Here is a 17,423-nt window from a genome sequence, read left to right as displayed (position 1 = left end):
TTACCAGATAAAAAAAGAGTACAATTCCTCCCACAAATCCTTAGTTACTGCAGCTTATCACTGTATCGCTGTATCATAAAAACTGCAATAAAACAAAGTGCAGTATTGGCTGTATAGCTTTCAAAACTTTGTCGAAAGGTCAACCTACAATATGCTTATAGCTCCCTTCCCATTTAATCAATCTGTAGCGAAAGGAGAGCGTGGTCACTCCACCTGGACTTGAACCCAGGTCTACAGGGTGCCAAACATGCAGTCTGATCCCAACGCCAAAGAGCCAGGCTCGATGGCACTGCAGTCAGAGCACATTCTCAAAACTGCCCTCACCTTCGGGAAGCGCAACCCTTGCGTTTCACGCACACAGGCATTCCTCGTGCATCCACCAACTGTACATCTCCCATCCAGAGTGCCCCACACACAAGTGCTTCACCCATTTATGGGGTCCCTTACATGGGGGTCAACCTACCTGGGGGTCCCTCACACAGTTTTACGGGCACGCCTCCGCTGACCTCACAGAGAGCCCTCCCATACCCAACCAGTCATTCCTACCCACAGCAGTCTTCACACAGGGCTCTGGTGAGTATTTATCTGTGAAATATTTTTCTTGACTGCCATTTAAAAAAAAATCTGTTGAAATTACAGTAACCTGAGCTAGTTATAAAACTCTATACAACCCAATGCAGACATCTGCGTAGACAGAATACCCCCTGGAAGCTCAAGCAAGGTCTCTCCCTGTACAAGAAAGATGAAGAGAGAGGTGCTGCAATCCTGGTGAACAAACAGCAGTCAATCTAGTTGTCACAGAGACACAGCACCAGGGGAACCAGTGGTATGGGTCTCTGCATTGTGATTTGCTGATCTGAATGACTGACCTGACCAGGAATTCTGACAATTCTTTTGTTGACTGAAGAAACAGACTGTAAGGCGCAGCTGCGTGTAAATGTCTCCTTCACCCAACTCCTCTTCTCAGAAAATAGAGATACAGGGCAGATAATTAACTGAATAACATAATAAACCAGAAATCTCGATCCACAAACTTCAATATCCAGCTTATATACATTTGTGGCCTGCTGTGAGCAAGCCGCCACATCCAAGGAGAATAATGTTGCTGGAAACTGGCTGTGAACAGGGGAGAACACCAGAGGCTCTTAACTTAATTTCACCCTTCTCACTAAGTGTACATGACAAAGACCCTCTCAGAGATAGGTGATATTCTGTTGTATCCGAAATAACACTTTAAGTCTCTAACTTATAAACAAGAGTCAGGAGGCTGAATGTATAGATATGAAGTTTATTGCTGCCTTTCCAACCAGCAATGGAGGTGGTCCATGGAGCATCTGTGTGTGTGTGTGCTGAGCAAGCTGTTTTTACTTTCTGTGTGGCAGTGACTGCCCGGAGCCAATCAAAATTATTTTCACTTTCGTCTTCTGGTCTAACATCAGCCAGTCTAAGTGTGGCCGCGCCTGCTTCTAACCCTGAATTGCTCTGTTTACCAGATAAAAAAAGAGTACAATTCCTCCCACAAATCCTTAGTTACTGCAGCTTATCACTGTATGGCTGTATCATAAAAACTGCAATAAAACAAAGTGCAGTATTGGCTGTATAGCTTTCAAAACTTTGTCGAAAGGTCAACCTACAATATGCTTATAGCTCCCTTCCCATTTAATCAATCTGCAGCGAAAGGAGAGCGTGGTCACCCCACCTGGACTTGAACCCGGGTCTACAGGGTGCCAAACATGCAGTCTGATCCCAACGCCAAAGAGCCAGGCTCGATGGCACTGCAGTCAGAGCACATACTCATCTGTCATCTGTGATGATCACATTGTCTCAGTGTGAGGAAACTAGCAAAGTGAAATGAGAAAAGGAAATTGGATCTGTAAGACACTGGTATTTAGCCCCATTCTATGGACCGCCAACTATTTACAAACTCTGTAAAACACACAAAGTAACATCTAGTAGGACCATATACTGCACTTAGACTACTACCTTATTTCTCCAAATAGAAAGTGGCAACCCTCATATACTCATACAGAACTTAAGTCAGGATTGAATATTGTTACAGTTATAAACATAGTATACAATTATCTATGTATTAATACCAAATTGAGAGTCTGTAACCACAACATACCAAGAACAGTGACTTTAACTGAGTGTGAGACACTGTGTGGACCTTTGATGAGTGTGAGGGTCAGAGTTTCCGCTAGAGAAAAATGTAGCCGGTCAAAATGACCTGCAGAGTTTTCATTTGCCGGACATTTTAATGATACGCCGGCCAAATATCTATTTCTGCTTCTAAATTAGCCTATTGAAGAAAACTGACGGCATGCGTAGCTTATATAATAACAAAATCAGGTAGTTTAGAATGCAACATGTTTATTTGCCTAAGTTTACAATGAGAAAAAAAAACGTTTGCTGCGCGTCAATTAGTGGCCTTTAATCGCAACCTGCTGTGGCCTAAAATTGAGCGCTGCAACATGGTCATTGCTCTGACTATGTTTAATGAGAGCAGAGATTCTAAAATGATTCGACCCTCTTGTGAATCCGTTGCGTTGTCCTGCCTTTTCGCAGTGCTAACAGACATTTTTACTGTGACTATCAATTACCTCGCACCGGAACTTGTCACTCCATAACGACATAACCGCCCGACATTTCGGCTTTTTCTCTGGTGAAGCTGTTCGAACCTCTAGGGCTTCAGGTATTCAGTGTTTGGAAAGTTCACTTTCTACATGAACTAGTTCAGTTCATAGTTCATAATTCAAAATTTTGAACTAAGTTCACAGCTCCAAAAAAATAGGCCTACTTGTTCAGTTCGTTATTTCAATATGCCGCAAGCTATAATTTTTCAAAATCTCTATCTGTCTGCAATACCGCCCTCGGCTCCTACGCAACTTCGGCGCGCTCACGCACGGACATAGACGATATAATGAAATGAAACGCGTTCAGCACAACACTGCAGGTATTACAGGTTGATCCTCATCAGACGGTTCACCCTCATTAGTTGCGTTTGAAATATTTTAAGGCTAGTCTGCTTGGCTATGTTCTATCCTTCTCACTCAGCCGCTCCGCTTGTAACCGACGGTTTGCGCTCTATTTAAAATGCAGCATATGCATGTTGTTTAATAACTTTCTAACGGCAGATTAGCCTGTTCCTTTAAAACATAATAAGGGCAGTGCACGTTTGCTTTATAAGCCTAAATATTAGGATTGTTGTCAACTTCAGATTGTGTTTGCGAGACAATTTGACCGGTGGGATCTAATATTTTCGGACATTTCAAATTTTTCCGGACAAAGACCGGCAATTACCGGACAACGGAAACGCTGGTGAGGGTGTAGTTGCCCTCATCTTCTCCCTTGGCACAGCTGATCGTCAGACTTAATTCTGTCCCACTCTGCTTGATGCTTTTCCTGCACAAACCTGGTTCTATATTAGCTTCTCCCATGATTGCTTCTGTGAAGATGGAAGAATATTATCATCTTAACACAAAATTACAATTATAAAATAATACAATCTAAGCGAAGTCCTTTAAGTGCTACTGTCACGGAATAACGCGGGACCACTGGAGGTTACGTGAATGACTGTTTATTTCGCGAATGGCTAAGCAGCACAGATCAACAGGGATACCGAACGGCTTAACAAGGCGCGTTCACTCCTTCATTACAGTCCAGCCCAGGAGGGGCGCAGGCTCACAGCACTGCGAGAAATGAGGCACGTTAGGCAACTGCTAGTTGTAGTCTGAGATTATAGGGGAGACATTCGTTTACTGCTCCATGGCCGAAGTGTTCTTCATTCTGAATTCCAGCGTTATCTCTCCCTTCGGTCTGCGGTTGATGAGCAAAAGAATGGCAACTTGATTTGGCCCAAGGATGTATTCTCCACACTGGTTGCATAGAGTTCAACGTTACAGCAACAGAACTTTGCTCCGGTTGCTATATCTAATCTATCCGTGTCCATCACCGTTCTCTCTTTTTCTTGCTCTACCACTCGCACCCTGTAGCCTATGTTGCTCCATTATATTACTATTATATAATACTTAAATGTAATGACCTTTTTTTTCAACAGCACAATAACTAAATTCACCTGTACCTCTACGGGGTTTACAGCGCACTTACACATTTTCTAACACAGCGCAGGTACACTCAATTAAAGCCAACAGCAAATTAACAAAATACACCTCTTTCAACCACAGATAAAAGATACATAACAGCGACTTCTTGCAGAGGCTCTGTCTTAGGGGCCCCCTGAGCTCATGGGCCCCTGGACTGGGCCTGTTCGGCCTGTTCGTTAATCCATCCCTGGTCAAGAGGTAAGCATGCCTTTGCTTGGTCTAGTTTTCTTCTCACTCTCTACCCACTCAGCACTGGTACCTTCCACTCCAAAAAGGCAGAGGCTCTGACCATTACTACCAGTACATTTGGCTACGCTTCAACATACCCTCTTAATGTGATTGTTGGGGGAGGAAAATATAGATAATTTACAGTTTTGTACACTATGTCTCAGTTTTATAGCCATTACACTCCCTGTGAAGTTTTGCCATCTGCTTTCAGTACACACAGACATACACACAAAGACGAACACACACACACACACGCACACCTGACTGAATTGCCACAGTCACTGATTAGCAGTGGTGCTGCCCCCAGGTGGTTAACAACAGCATTAATCCTACTGAGGCATGACAGTTGCATTGCTAGACATTCTCTTGGTTGAACTCACTCTTCTGAGTGCTGTAGTCTCCCATTGTTACTGTCACAGAGTGGGCGTATGATTTGAATGCTACCTAGTACCTAGCGTGCGCACACACATTCTGTCAGTGAGAATCAGAGATCCTAAAAGATAAGAATTTTTCTTGTCAAGAAATGGATGGAATGAATTTAACAATATCAACAGAAATATAAACACACACACACACAAACCTTTAATATAGAATATTGTTTATTGTTTCAACTGTAATACATCAAGACCAATGGCTTGCGTCTGTCACCAGCTAGTTGGGCACTGCTGTGTACCCTACCACCCTTTCCATCGTAACTAAAATCCGCCGAGACTGATTGTCTGATATTGTCAGCTGAGCTCTAGCCACTCACTTTGTTTGTTTGTTCCCCTCCTAGTCTAGATTGTAGACCGTGTACATTTACCACGTGTATGCTAGCATGCTCATCATGCTACATGAATGATTTCTTCTCCTATGTACCTGATTGTTTCCCCTTTCCCTTATGCCCCCCCTCTCATATTTGTGTCATCAAGAGATTCATTTTTGTGTTAACATTAATTATCTGCAATCTATGCATTCATGAGCAAAATGAACAATCTGTCTCAAAGCAGTTAAGATGAGACAGTCCATCTTCTGATCCAAGTCTCATGGTAGTTTTTCACTGGTAGATGCAGTTCATGGGGACACCAAGTCTGTTACTGCAGTTTTGCATCTGAAAACACACACACACACACACACACACACACACACACACACACACACACACAGGGTAGGGGGAGGGGGGGGTTTACTTTGTTGTTACTTATTGAAACAGTCATTCCATTTAAAATGTGAGTGTTTATCTGTCATGTTGAACTGAAAGCAAAGCTAATAAATCTATGATGAATATTTATGGAAGTAAATAATTAATAAAGAAAAATGCAATCAACTCAATGCAAAAAGGTTCAGAACAACAAACTATCTAACTGTCATTAAAACGGTCCAGTCAAGATTAGACTATAGGTAAAGATATCCATTTATAGCAGTAAGATGGTTCAAGTTGGATCAGAACAATGTGACAGAGGCCTTCATGTGAGAGATATTTCTGATGGTGGGTGAAACGTCTGCAGAGTAAGTGTAAGAAGGTGAAATTTCCCCTTCATCACCGCTTCGCACAGGAATTGTGTTGGAGCCTGACTCATGTTGCCCTGCAAGAGCAGGGGAGAGACTTGGACTCCCCCATGTCATTGGTTGGGTCCACATTGGCTGATTGGACCAATTTAGCCCAATGAGCAGCATTATCTAAAGGGTGCCTCAAACCTGCTGTGAGGTTAAGTCAGAATTGGGTGTACTGTGTTTAGATGAGTGAATACAGTTTGCCTAATTTTTGTAAGTACTTTAAGTGCATTTGGATTCATGTTTTGTTTTGTGCACATGTTTTGGGGTCAATGAAGAGAATTCCCAAGTAAAATTAATAATAATATATTTTTATAATAAGCAACCATCTCCTGCACTGTTTTTTTCCGACTTCACCACCGACTCCAGTCAGCCCACATCCCAAAGTGGCTGCCTCGGCTCCTCACAGTCAGATTCAGGAGGTATGATAAAAATTTGTGAGAACACATGCAGATACTCCCCTCACACACAAACACACAAACATACATACCATTTCTTTGATCTTCTTGCTGAAGTAGATATTCCTCAGATCTACCATCACCACTGGGCAAGCTGTATCCACCATTGTCATGACAACGATTTGTGGAATACCTGCATAAGTTCAAAGGAAGTTAAATATTAAAGTTTTTCTCGATTGCTTACACACATTTAGCGAATCATGGGTCAACTTAATCTAATGCTCACACCTTCTTTGCACAGCAAGAGTCTTCTTTCATTGCTTTCACACAAATTTCTTTGAGTTTGAACACACTTTTCAACAGTTGAAACACTTCTAAGAGAAAGACACGAAACCTAATTGAATAACCATGTCAACACATTACAGGCGCTTAGTAGCAGCCAACCGCCATCTATATTTTAACTATCTTCAGCACCTGTTTGAACTCTCTGTGTACAACTAATCAAGTAGTTCTCAACCTCTTCAATAGATTGAAGTTGATAAAAAGCATGGATCGAGGAGGCCGCCACCAACAACCTAAGCAAGGACGACAAGGAAGAGGCCGTGGTAGAAGGGCCCCTGTCAGGGGACGTGGCGTCTGTGTAAGATGCTCTAATGAAATAGGGCAACAGTCATTGATCACGTAGTCAATCATGACCTCTCCATAAGAGAGGCTGGCCAAAGGGTTCAGCCAAACTTGAGCAGTCATACTGTGGCATCAATTGTTCGTATGTTCCGCAATGACAATGACACTTTGCTGGCCTTTACAGTCAATTTACTGTACTGTGTTTCACTGTATTTGCACTCTTGGCAAAAACCATTGCTATACTTTTGTAAAGTGTGTTGCCACAATACAATGTAGTACTGTAGTTTAATACGGTAGAATTCTGATTACTGTATATATACAGTATTTACAGTCATTTGCACTAAATATTTTTGTGTTAGAATCTTTTCTTCCATTTTGTACACAGTACAACAAATGTAAATCAATGGTGTTGACAGGTCCTTGTTTAGAATATATTTTACAGTATTTAGCAATACAAAAACAGAACTACAATATTTCACTGTATACAAAGTTAGAGTGCTTAGTACAAAACCCAAATTGTAGTTGTCAGTGGTAAAACTGTCAATACTGTGAGGGTGCCGCACAAAAGTTGAAGTGATCGTTGCAGAGGTTGATATTCATAGCTGTAGTTTGAATTTTGTTATCCATTGCTAAATAAATGAGAAAACATACATTTTCAATTGAGCAAAACATTTTAGGTTTTGATGGGTGTGTGATTCGTTTTCTGAAGGTGGTGTCATTCTGCAAACATCATATAGTGTTTTGGTCATTTCATCTTCTGGTAAAGGCTGTGTGTGAGCTGTTTTGAAAAAGTAAACAGTGAATGGAAAAATGTGCCAAAGCAATCGAGAAAAACTGTAAGCAATCACGTGTTTGGGCACTTGATGGCTGTGTTTATTTGACCAGCTCATAGGTGTGGTAATTTGGCAGTCATTGTTTTGGAATTGCAAGGAAGTGACCTCTTGATATACGTCTGTGTCTAAATCATAAAAGTGTGTTTAGTGCTTTGCAAATCACTTGTGTGTATGGTTTCGCAAAAAGTGTGATGTTTAAATGTGCTTATAGTTGTGCAAATCTGAGCAGTTGTTTTGCTCCTCGAGTGAAGTTTTTGATAATTGTGTAATACTTTTGATTTTAGTGTGTATCCAATCGTAAAAAACTGTAAGGGCTGTGTGTGAGCTGAAAAAGTAAACAGTGAATGGAATCGAGAAAAACTGTAATTGTAGACACAACAAACAGGTTTAAGCACTATAGAAATGCAGCAGATTAGTTAATCTGTCTTCAACCAAAATGGAAGGAGTCAGAAGAAGAAGAGTGAGGGTGAGAGGGGGAATCCACAGAGGAGGAGAAGGAGGAAGAGGCGGAGGCCATGCTGAAGGTGGAAGAAGAGGATGACCTGAAGCAGCAGGAAAACGTGCTCAAAGAAGAAGAAGACCAAATTTATCAAATAAACTTGAAAGGTGGACAGGCCCATATTCACGCAAGAACAAGATAGAGAGATCATAAACATGGTTTTTGGCAAATAATGCTATCAGGTTCATAGCATTATTTAATCTGTGCCTTGCTTAGTGACTCATACAGCTTCAAAAATGAAGAAAAACATCAAGTGATGCAGAAAATCTTTTCTTCCATTTTTGCAGGGTGTTCCAGCCCGTTACACAGGACTACATATGGCATATCTTGGATGGCTAGTGGGGAAGACACAGGTGTTTATCTGTCCTTTACATGACCATATGCCATCAGGATGAATTTGAGGATGGTATCAAAACTAGATGCCTAAAAAAAACATACCTCAAAAAGTGTCAAATTGCTGCGTAGTGTTACTTTAAAGTAAGTATCTAACCAGCCAATCACTTGGCAGAAACTCAATGCATTTAGACATGTAAACATGGTCAACACAAGAGGATCTTAAAATCAAACCAAACATCAGAATGGGGAAGAAAGGTGATTTAAGTGACTTTGAACGTGGCCTCATTGTTGGTGCCAGAGTATTTCAGAAACTGCTGCCAGACCCATGTACATTTACCCCACATGCTGCCAGAGAGGTCCGAAACTCTTTAGAGGTGATGTGTGGGTTGACTTTTAGCTGATTTATTCTTCTTCTGGTCCTTCTTGGTGATGGTCATGTTGAATGCCCTCCATTTCTAAATTATTTGTCTTGGATGGATGGATTGAGCTGGAATCTTTTGGAGATGGTCTTATAGCTTTCCCAAGACTGATGGTCTGTCAGTACCTTCTTTCTGATTTCCTCGGATATCTCCTTTCCTCGTGGCATTGTTGATCTGTGTGGGTACACCTTGGCACTACAGTAGTTTGGTTGGTTTCCTCTCTCTTTTAATCTGTGTTGCCCCACCCTTTTCCTAACGATGTCTAATTTGATTGGTTTGCTTAATTGACTAATTAAGCACCCAAATGTAATTCGCCAAATCTGTTTCCTACTTGACTTCACCAATGCAGCTAGGGGTTCACTTACTTTTGCACATACACTAATTCCATGTTTTTAGTAGTTTTTTGGCTACTCACACAATTCCCTCTAAACAAGGATATGCAATTGATAAACATAAACCTGACATTTCATTTATGGAAAATTGGTGATGAAAAAAATGAAAAATCATGGGAAAACAAAAGAAAAATCCTAACTGCTCAAGGGGTTCACATACTTTCAAGCGGCACTGTGTGTGAGATTTTGTTGGAAATGTTAGATGTTTGATGTTAATTGAATGTCATGCTTGCTTACCCCATGCTTATAACTTAACAGTAATTTAATACTAAAATGCAAAAGCAAAAGCTTGCTCTCTGAGCTAACCTATGTCTTACCATATTATTTTAAGAACTGTGTATTGGATAAAATAGTCAAATACATAAATGTAAATATAAACTAACACCTGACTTCCAACTGTTGAAAACATTGCTCATACATATGATAGAATATTAAAGAAAGCACCATCATGTCCTACACACAAATATGGTAATACAGTGGGAAAATACATGCTTACTAATGCAGATTACGAATACCCAGCTTTCTCTATATTGGCAGCCTTTGTATGTCCCACTGCTCTGGTTCTTTGGTCATGTTGTAGTGTTTAGCACTTGTGGGCTACATAAAGCACATGTTATACTGTGAAGGAGTACTGACTGTCTTCAGCCAGTTGTCTGTTATTGCATCCTTCTGTGCAGGATATGGTTGGGCAGCCAGTTGCTATATTCGTTAAGTTAGGTTGCTGACTATGAGTACTTGCACGTGACAGAAAGAAGTTCCAACTAATAGCACGAGAAATTTCATCTTTTTCACAACATCTTTTCCTGTGTATAACTAAAAGTGTGTAATTGGCTTTCACTATCTACAAAACTTAATAAGAAAGAAGATAAAATACATATCGCCTTCACCAGTTTGATATGAAAACTTTATCTCCCTCCCACTCTAGCACTGTGATTTCTCTCTCCACTGTATTAGTGATGATTTGACATGTCAATAGAGGCTGCTTCACCGTTACATTAATTCCAAGGACACCAAAATGAGTGAGAGTTAAAGGCTATTGTTTATTGTAATTGCTACGTCAGTATTGGTAGCATCTTCAGAAACGTCAAAGGCACCCCTTTTGAGGCCGTCCGTAAAGAAATGCATTTCCTGGCGTTGAACACTAGAGGGCATACTGCGTATTCTACTGAGTTACGGACACCAAACACAACTCTGGAAACGAGTTGTCAAGGCTATGCCACGTATCATGCACTTAAATAAACACTGTCAAACAAACATAATAGAACTACGGAGATGATCTTCTTCAAACTCCAGTTTGCTGAAAGTAGTTGTATGACTCCTTTGCACTCGAACTTCCACAGCTCTAATGTCTGTCGTCTTTGTGCAAACCGAGTGAAACAGAGAACGGTTTTTCCCTGTTATCCAGAATCACACGTAGGTCTCTGGAGTCGCAATAAAACAAAACCATTTCAATTCATATCACATTTAGAATTACAATTAAAATGATACATCATTCATTTAATTTTAATATCAACTCATACAGAAGGCCTAATTACTGTAAATATCAAAAGTTAAAGGAATGATGCTACAGTTGCAATGTGTGTGTGTGTGTGCGCGCGAGGGTTAGCGTTAATGTAACAGTACACATTGTATCCGCAGAAGAGTTAAACACCCTAGACTTTATACACAAAGTAAAATACTTTAAAATGTGATTCAGATTTATTGATATACTCATTTAGTTTATAATGATGATACACTTCAACTTGTGCAAACTTGATTACATTATTTTTTTGAAGATTAATTCATTAACAGTTTTCATTTATTTACATGTACATCAACTTTGACTTTATAGAGGTAGACCTACCGCAGTAACTGATGTTTTTACTATAGACTCATTGTTATATTTGGTTACTTTCTTGCACGGACTGAGCATGCATATAATGAAAATTCAATGAAAAATTTAAATCATTTATCTCAATAATTATTTTATCAAATATGTTTTTTGTGTACAAATATATGAGACAGTATATTTGTTAACAGTATACAAGATATAAATCTAAAATCTGTATGAAGATCATCCACAGTCATTTATTATTCTACAAAAAGCACTTAGGAAAGTATATATATACATACATATATAGTTCCACCCTAACAAAGAAAGCAAAGCAAGATGGATAAGTATACCAGCTCACTGGTACGGGTACTTACAGAACACAGGGTGGTATTGCCAAATTTACCCAAACATTGCTTGAAATTAACTTTGAAACATAACTATTTATCCTGTGTTTTTCTTATTTTAAGTGCTCACCTCCTGTGCAGCTTTGCTCCCACAGCAGGAGCCTCTGCATTTACACAGGGAGGCATTCAGCTTGGAGAGGTAGAGCATGGGCTGGATGCTGCTGCTGATGTCCATAAAGCCGAACGCAAAGTAGTGGATGTAGCAGCGGAACACGTTGGGCACAAAGTACTGCTTAAAAGGGAACAGGGCGACGGGAGGTAGGTAGTTGAAGACTATGATGGCCAGGATGATGAGCACCATCTTGAAGGCCCTCTTCTTGACCGGGTGCATCTCGTCACGGCCGGGCCCTGATTGGCTGAGAGCCCAGAGGATGGAGATGTTGCAGAAGACCATGAATGCGAAGGCGGCCAGGATCATGACGATGAAGATCTTTTCGAAGTTGGGCACAGTGTCCACGCACCTGGTCACGGCGTAGGCCAACGTGAGAGTCCACATGGCGAGAGCACAGACCTTGCGGTGCCAGCGGTCCTTCAGCTCCGCAAAGACGATGGGGTGGCGCACGGCCATGTAGCGGTCCAGGCAGATGCAGGAGAGGAAGAGCAGAGAGCAGTCCTTGACACCGTAGACGAAACTCAGGGTGGACCAGATGTGTCCAGTGGCCAGGTACATGAGGTTGACCAGCTCCAGGGGGGGCATCAAGCAGAATAATATGTCCAGCACAGCCAACTGCATGATGAAGATGTCCGATGTGGAGGAGTCCCCCTTGTTCTTACGGATGAGCCAGAGGACCATGACGTTGGCCGGGATGCCCAGGAGCAGGTTGATGAACTGCAGACAGAGGTAAAACAAGAAGCCAGCAGGCATATCCTTACAGCTCTCAAAGACAGTCTGTTGAGCTGGGGTGGTATTGGTCAGCATTTGGATGTGGAGCACAGAAGAGTTAATGTAGAAGACCTTCATAGCCATCACAGCCGAGGTCAGAGGTCTGTTGGGTAAAAAGTAAGTCGATTTCTAGGTTATAATGATTACCAGTAACATTCCAGACAAAAACTCCCGTATTTATTTTACAAAACAGTGATGTGGTAAAAGTAATTATTACCTTACCTTTCCCGCCTGGTGATAATGTGTCCTGAACAGACTCTACTCTGCTTTGGCAGACTGTCTCAACAAAGCTTAGGGACAGTTGCCGTTGTTAGAAATGCACTGATCTTGTATGTGCATGTAGGGAAAAGTATAAAATGAACCCCCAATCACCAAGTGAGGTGCAGCGCACAGAAGGAGCCCAGGTGATCCAACACCATTGGGATGCAGGCATCATCCAATCACAACTCACCACAGTGGGTAGGTTTCTTACTGATGATTCAAAGGCCGCCATTACCCCATTAATAATACCCAATAAAACTAATTCTCCCTTATTTCACAAGAAGAGAAAATACATAATTGAGCACATTCACTGCAACATACAATCAACTTTTACATTGTATTTGAATGTTGATATTTGGGTGTTTTTCTAGACTAATTTTTATGTTTCTTTTGAGAATATCATTTACACGATTGGCAATGATGCAACGTGCTGCGCTGCATGTTGGAATTGTAGTCGTAAACAACTGATGCAATAGTCGGGCAGTTCATTTCTTTGATTCAGTGCAACAACTTGTTATTACTTACACGAGGATACAGTGTCATTGTTGCCCATCCTTTTTTTGTCCCTTCAGTGGCAGAAAACAAAAGGTTTTGAGGCGTGGCTGCCCTGGCCTTTCTGCCTCTATTGGTAATTGTATTATTCTGACCTGTCCATGTTTGTGTTCTGTTTGACCCTCATCACACCCTGTTGACCTTTCGGCATATTCCGCCCAGTCTGTGCTGAAAAGGCCATTCTGAACACACACGCCCCATACCACTGTTTGTGAGAGGAAAGTCTAAAAGCAAAGTTATTGTCCGAAAATATCAGCTTTTAGGACATATCAATCAAAATATTTATAGCAAAATATCTTTCCAGCTGTGAAATAATTAATAATTTCAAGTATCTTAATTATCTATCAGTGTTACCTATTTACAAATAGTTTCCCCAAGTACTATTAAACAAACAGCCTACAAACGATTCAATCAACATATGGTATGTCTGAGCAACTTTATGCATAGTATTACACATGGTAATGATAAAGGAAACCTCTTTTCATAATTAAAAAATACTTTAGGGGAGAGAGAGAGAGAGAGAGTACACATTGGTTACTTTGCCTGGTATGCGAAAGGAGTGTAAGTAATATGCAAAACTAAAAACCTTTCATATAGATACCCAAGATATGACTTGTTATGTGTTGTAGTTGTGTTTGCCAGAGATGTTGCCTCACCAGAATGTCATAATGTTGTGAATATGTGGAAAAGATTCATCATGACAGATTTACAGGGCATTTACTTTACTAGTCCATCCGGTGGCACCTACTAAATCCACACACACCCAGTCCCCCTGGACACTTTAAAGTTAAATATCCTCAAACGATTTGAAGGTTTCTTAGAGAGCAAGATGAGTCCAGCTGCATAGTTATAAATGGACATAATAGAGGTGCAGTTATACCAAAGCTGTTTACATTTCCCACGACGGCACAAACCTTTCAGAGAATGCCCTGACCTTAGCTTCAGTATTTTGACGGAATATGTCTCTTTCATAGTTAGTAAATCCTGAGAAGCTGTACTCAGATATGTAGGCATCATTGTAAGGGTTCTGATTTCCAGTTTTGTCATCCTGTCTTTCTGATTAATTTGCATCCAAAACTGTATAAAAAAACAATGTACTTTAAATTCAGTTCAATATATTAAAATGTACTTTATTTCAAATGTATAGTACAGTGCATCAGACCTATAAAGCTGAACTAGTGTGGCACTCACACTAGACTAACACAAGGGTCTTTCTGCCCCTATTAGGAGCGACTCGCAGAGGAGTGATACATTCAGCACCCGGAGACCATGCTTTACCCCAAGACAACACCATCATGTGACCAAGAGATCCTATACCAACAAGCCAGAGATGTGTGCTCTCCCAGGCAGTGTATAGCAATCATGTCATCCAGATGGAAAGCCTACATTGAATCTATGCAGCACAAAATATTTGTATATTTTTATAACACACTTCAGTATCTGAACACACACATATATGTCCCTTGAAGGGTTGCATGTAGTCTTGGTTCATACTGTCATTTATAAGGCCATTGGGTTTGCCCCCACTTAATTTTTGTATTCCACCATTGTTAATGGCTGTGGGTATATTGTCTGATGAAGAGAGAGCCTAAATTCATGACTGCAGGGTGGCAAGCAACTACTTTAGTTAGTCAGCTCATATGTAAACGTTCAAAATTCAAGCAACTACTTAAGTAAGTCAGCTCATATGTAAATGTTTAGAATTCAAGCAACTACTTTAGTTATCCAGCTCGTATGTAAACGTTTAGACATATTCCCTAAAATGGGTTATGGTACATGAGTGAGATATGTGCTTTCTTACACAGAGAAAGCTCACTTAGAACTCAAAATGGGAAGGTTGTCAAATGAAGGGATTGTAACTCTGCACTTGCGGTCAGTACATAATTGTTAAAGAGATTGTGCCAAGACTAGTTTGTTTGAGGCAGTTTAGCTGCTCTTGTCTTCCAAAGAATGTCACCATTCTTCCAGTGGTTTGGAGTATCTGTGTTGTTTTGGTTTGGTCTGTTTTTATTCAGGAAGATTACATGCTTTAATAACCTGGCACAGACAACATGCAATAGAGACATTTTCCACTCCTACTTTTAACTTCCCAGAGGGGGAGGGGCAGGGTGGAGAGAAAGAGAGAGAGAGAGGGGAGGGAAGTCGAACGAGTGTGTTTAGATACCAAGCCAGAAATCACTGACCCTATTATAGCTCTTTTGGTGAGCCATTATAATCTGATCAGAGTGAATAAACCGACTGGTCAGATAGAGCTGGACAGTAATTTGACTGGCCTCTCATGAACAACACTGAGTCATGCCCAATTAGTGCCTATGGGAGTCAGTCATATGTCAAATAAATTCAACATCTGAATTGTCCTTAACAATTTAATCATTAAATTAGGCTAAATTAAACTAGTTGCAGATACAAAAACTAAACGAATTAGTGTGATTAGTGGGTGAGTCATATCTCATTTTATATATGGCAAAATCTCAGTTGGGGTTTTAATACTGTAAAGCACTACCACTGTAATTGCGGTGTAATTTCTCAAACTAACTGTCATTGACATGTAACTGGTATGGCATGACAGAGAAAGATCTGGATCCAGTCTCAAGTCAAGAATGAATGGAGTACAAGTGAGTGAGTTTCTTAGTGCTATACAATGTTTTAATGTTATTTACACTCAAAAGCAAGCAAAAGCATTTTTACAAGAGAAGAGAGGAAGATAATTTCATGTAACTTTACCCAGGCAACAAACCAGTGCAGTTCTGCCTCTCCACAACAAAAACACCCCCACACACACAATCATCCACACATTACCTCGCACACTGATCCTCATTCGTACACATCTCTAAGAGCGAGGAGCGTGAAAAAAAAACATAAAACCAGATTTTCTCTTATATATTGACATAAAACATGGTGATGCCAATGAGTATAAATTCATAGACATCAATAAAATCAAACTTAATTTCAATCGGCTACCTATGAACCTACTTTCAGGAAGTCTCTTTCAGTCTTCCACAGACAAAAAACTTGAAAGGATGCTTGAACACACATCACTAGTTCCATTCTCTCATTCTTTCCAAGTTCTTATCTTTAGTTGGAGTGTTCCATCAAGAACCGAGGCCAGAATAAGGCCTTACGGGATGAAGTTGTGATTTATGTGGTGGGCTGAAAGCAAAATAGACTATACTTACATATTTACTATAAGTTTAGGACTATATGTATGTGTAATATATCCAGTAAACATAAGGAGATCATGTTTTGTAAACTGCCATTCAAAAGCAATCAAAATATGGGAAATATTTAACACACATTCATCGGCTCTTGATTCAAAGGTCATATACCCTGTTTTTTTTGTCTCCCGCGTACACAAACATATTAACAGTTTATCGTGTAGTAATAGTTGAAAAATAGAAATACCTCTCTGTACTGTAACCAGTAAAAGCTATTGTGAAAGGACATTTTACCCTGCTTTTGTTTTCAAATTTGTTTACATTTTTGCAAGTAAAACTACAGGAGATAAATGTGCTGGAATAATATAACAATTCGTTTTAGTTATGCCTTTGGAGTTACATAATAAAGAAACATTTTATAGTTTGTCACCAACTACTACATACTGCACCTTTTAAATACAGATAGGAATACACCCCCTACACACACCTCTTTGAGATGTTCCTTCCCATTACATGAAGCGCATGCTTACTGCTTCACGGTGGCTGAAGTGAGTAAGGTTGACCGTCTTGTTCAAAGGCACAACAGCAATAACCTCCATAAAACACGTTCCTTAATACAAAACTCCACTCATGCTGATGATCGAGCCTTGCGTTTTCATAAGAGAATAAATGGCGAGATGTGCTCTGGAAAGGAACACACCTGCATTTACAGTATTTGCACAACCGAGAGGACCAGCAGAGGGGTGTTTAACATGGAAGATCAAGAGGAGGAATGGCACATATAGTAACACTCTACACACAGTACAGACGGTATGGTGGTCAGCAAGCTCAGGACAACATGAAGATGGGCGAAAGAGATAGGGAGGTAAAAGAAATAGATAGCGAGAGAAAGAGCGATTTAGTCTGACAAGAGACAGATCTCGTCAATGCTTTGGCAATATATATTGTATCAATTAACATGCCAATAACGCATATTTGAATTGAGAGGGG

The 17,423-nt window shown here is 40.4% G+C and overlaps 1 protein-coding gene across 1 annotated transcript; it reads right to left on the bottom strand.

Annotated features, from left to right (window-relative positions):
- Positions 1 to 11,640: 11,640 nt before the first annotated feature.
- On the bottom strand, positions 11,641 to 12,549 carry LOC308372338 (proteinase-activated receptor 3-like; the record flags this gene model as incomplete). The annotated part of the gene is made up of 1 exon (XM_080847495.1): positions 11,641 to 12,549. The coding sequence occupies one exon, from the start codon at positions 12,547 to 12,549 to the stop codon at positions 11,641 to 11,643; it is 909 nt and encodes a 302-aa protein (XP_080703621.1).
- Positions 12,550 to 17,423: the final 4,874 nt, after the last annotated feature.

This window comes from Sprattus sprattus (genome assembly GCF_963457725.1).
Source record: "Sprattus sprattus genome assembly, chromosome: 11".
Lineage (NCBI taxonomy): Eukaryota > Metazoa > Chordata > Actinopteri > Clupeiformes > Clupeidae > Sprattus > Sprattus sprattus.
Note: the sequence above shows the minus strand (reverse complement) of the source record. Positions and strands in the feature narration are given on the sequence as shown.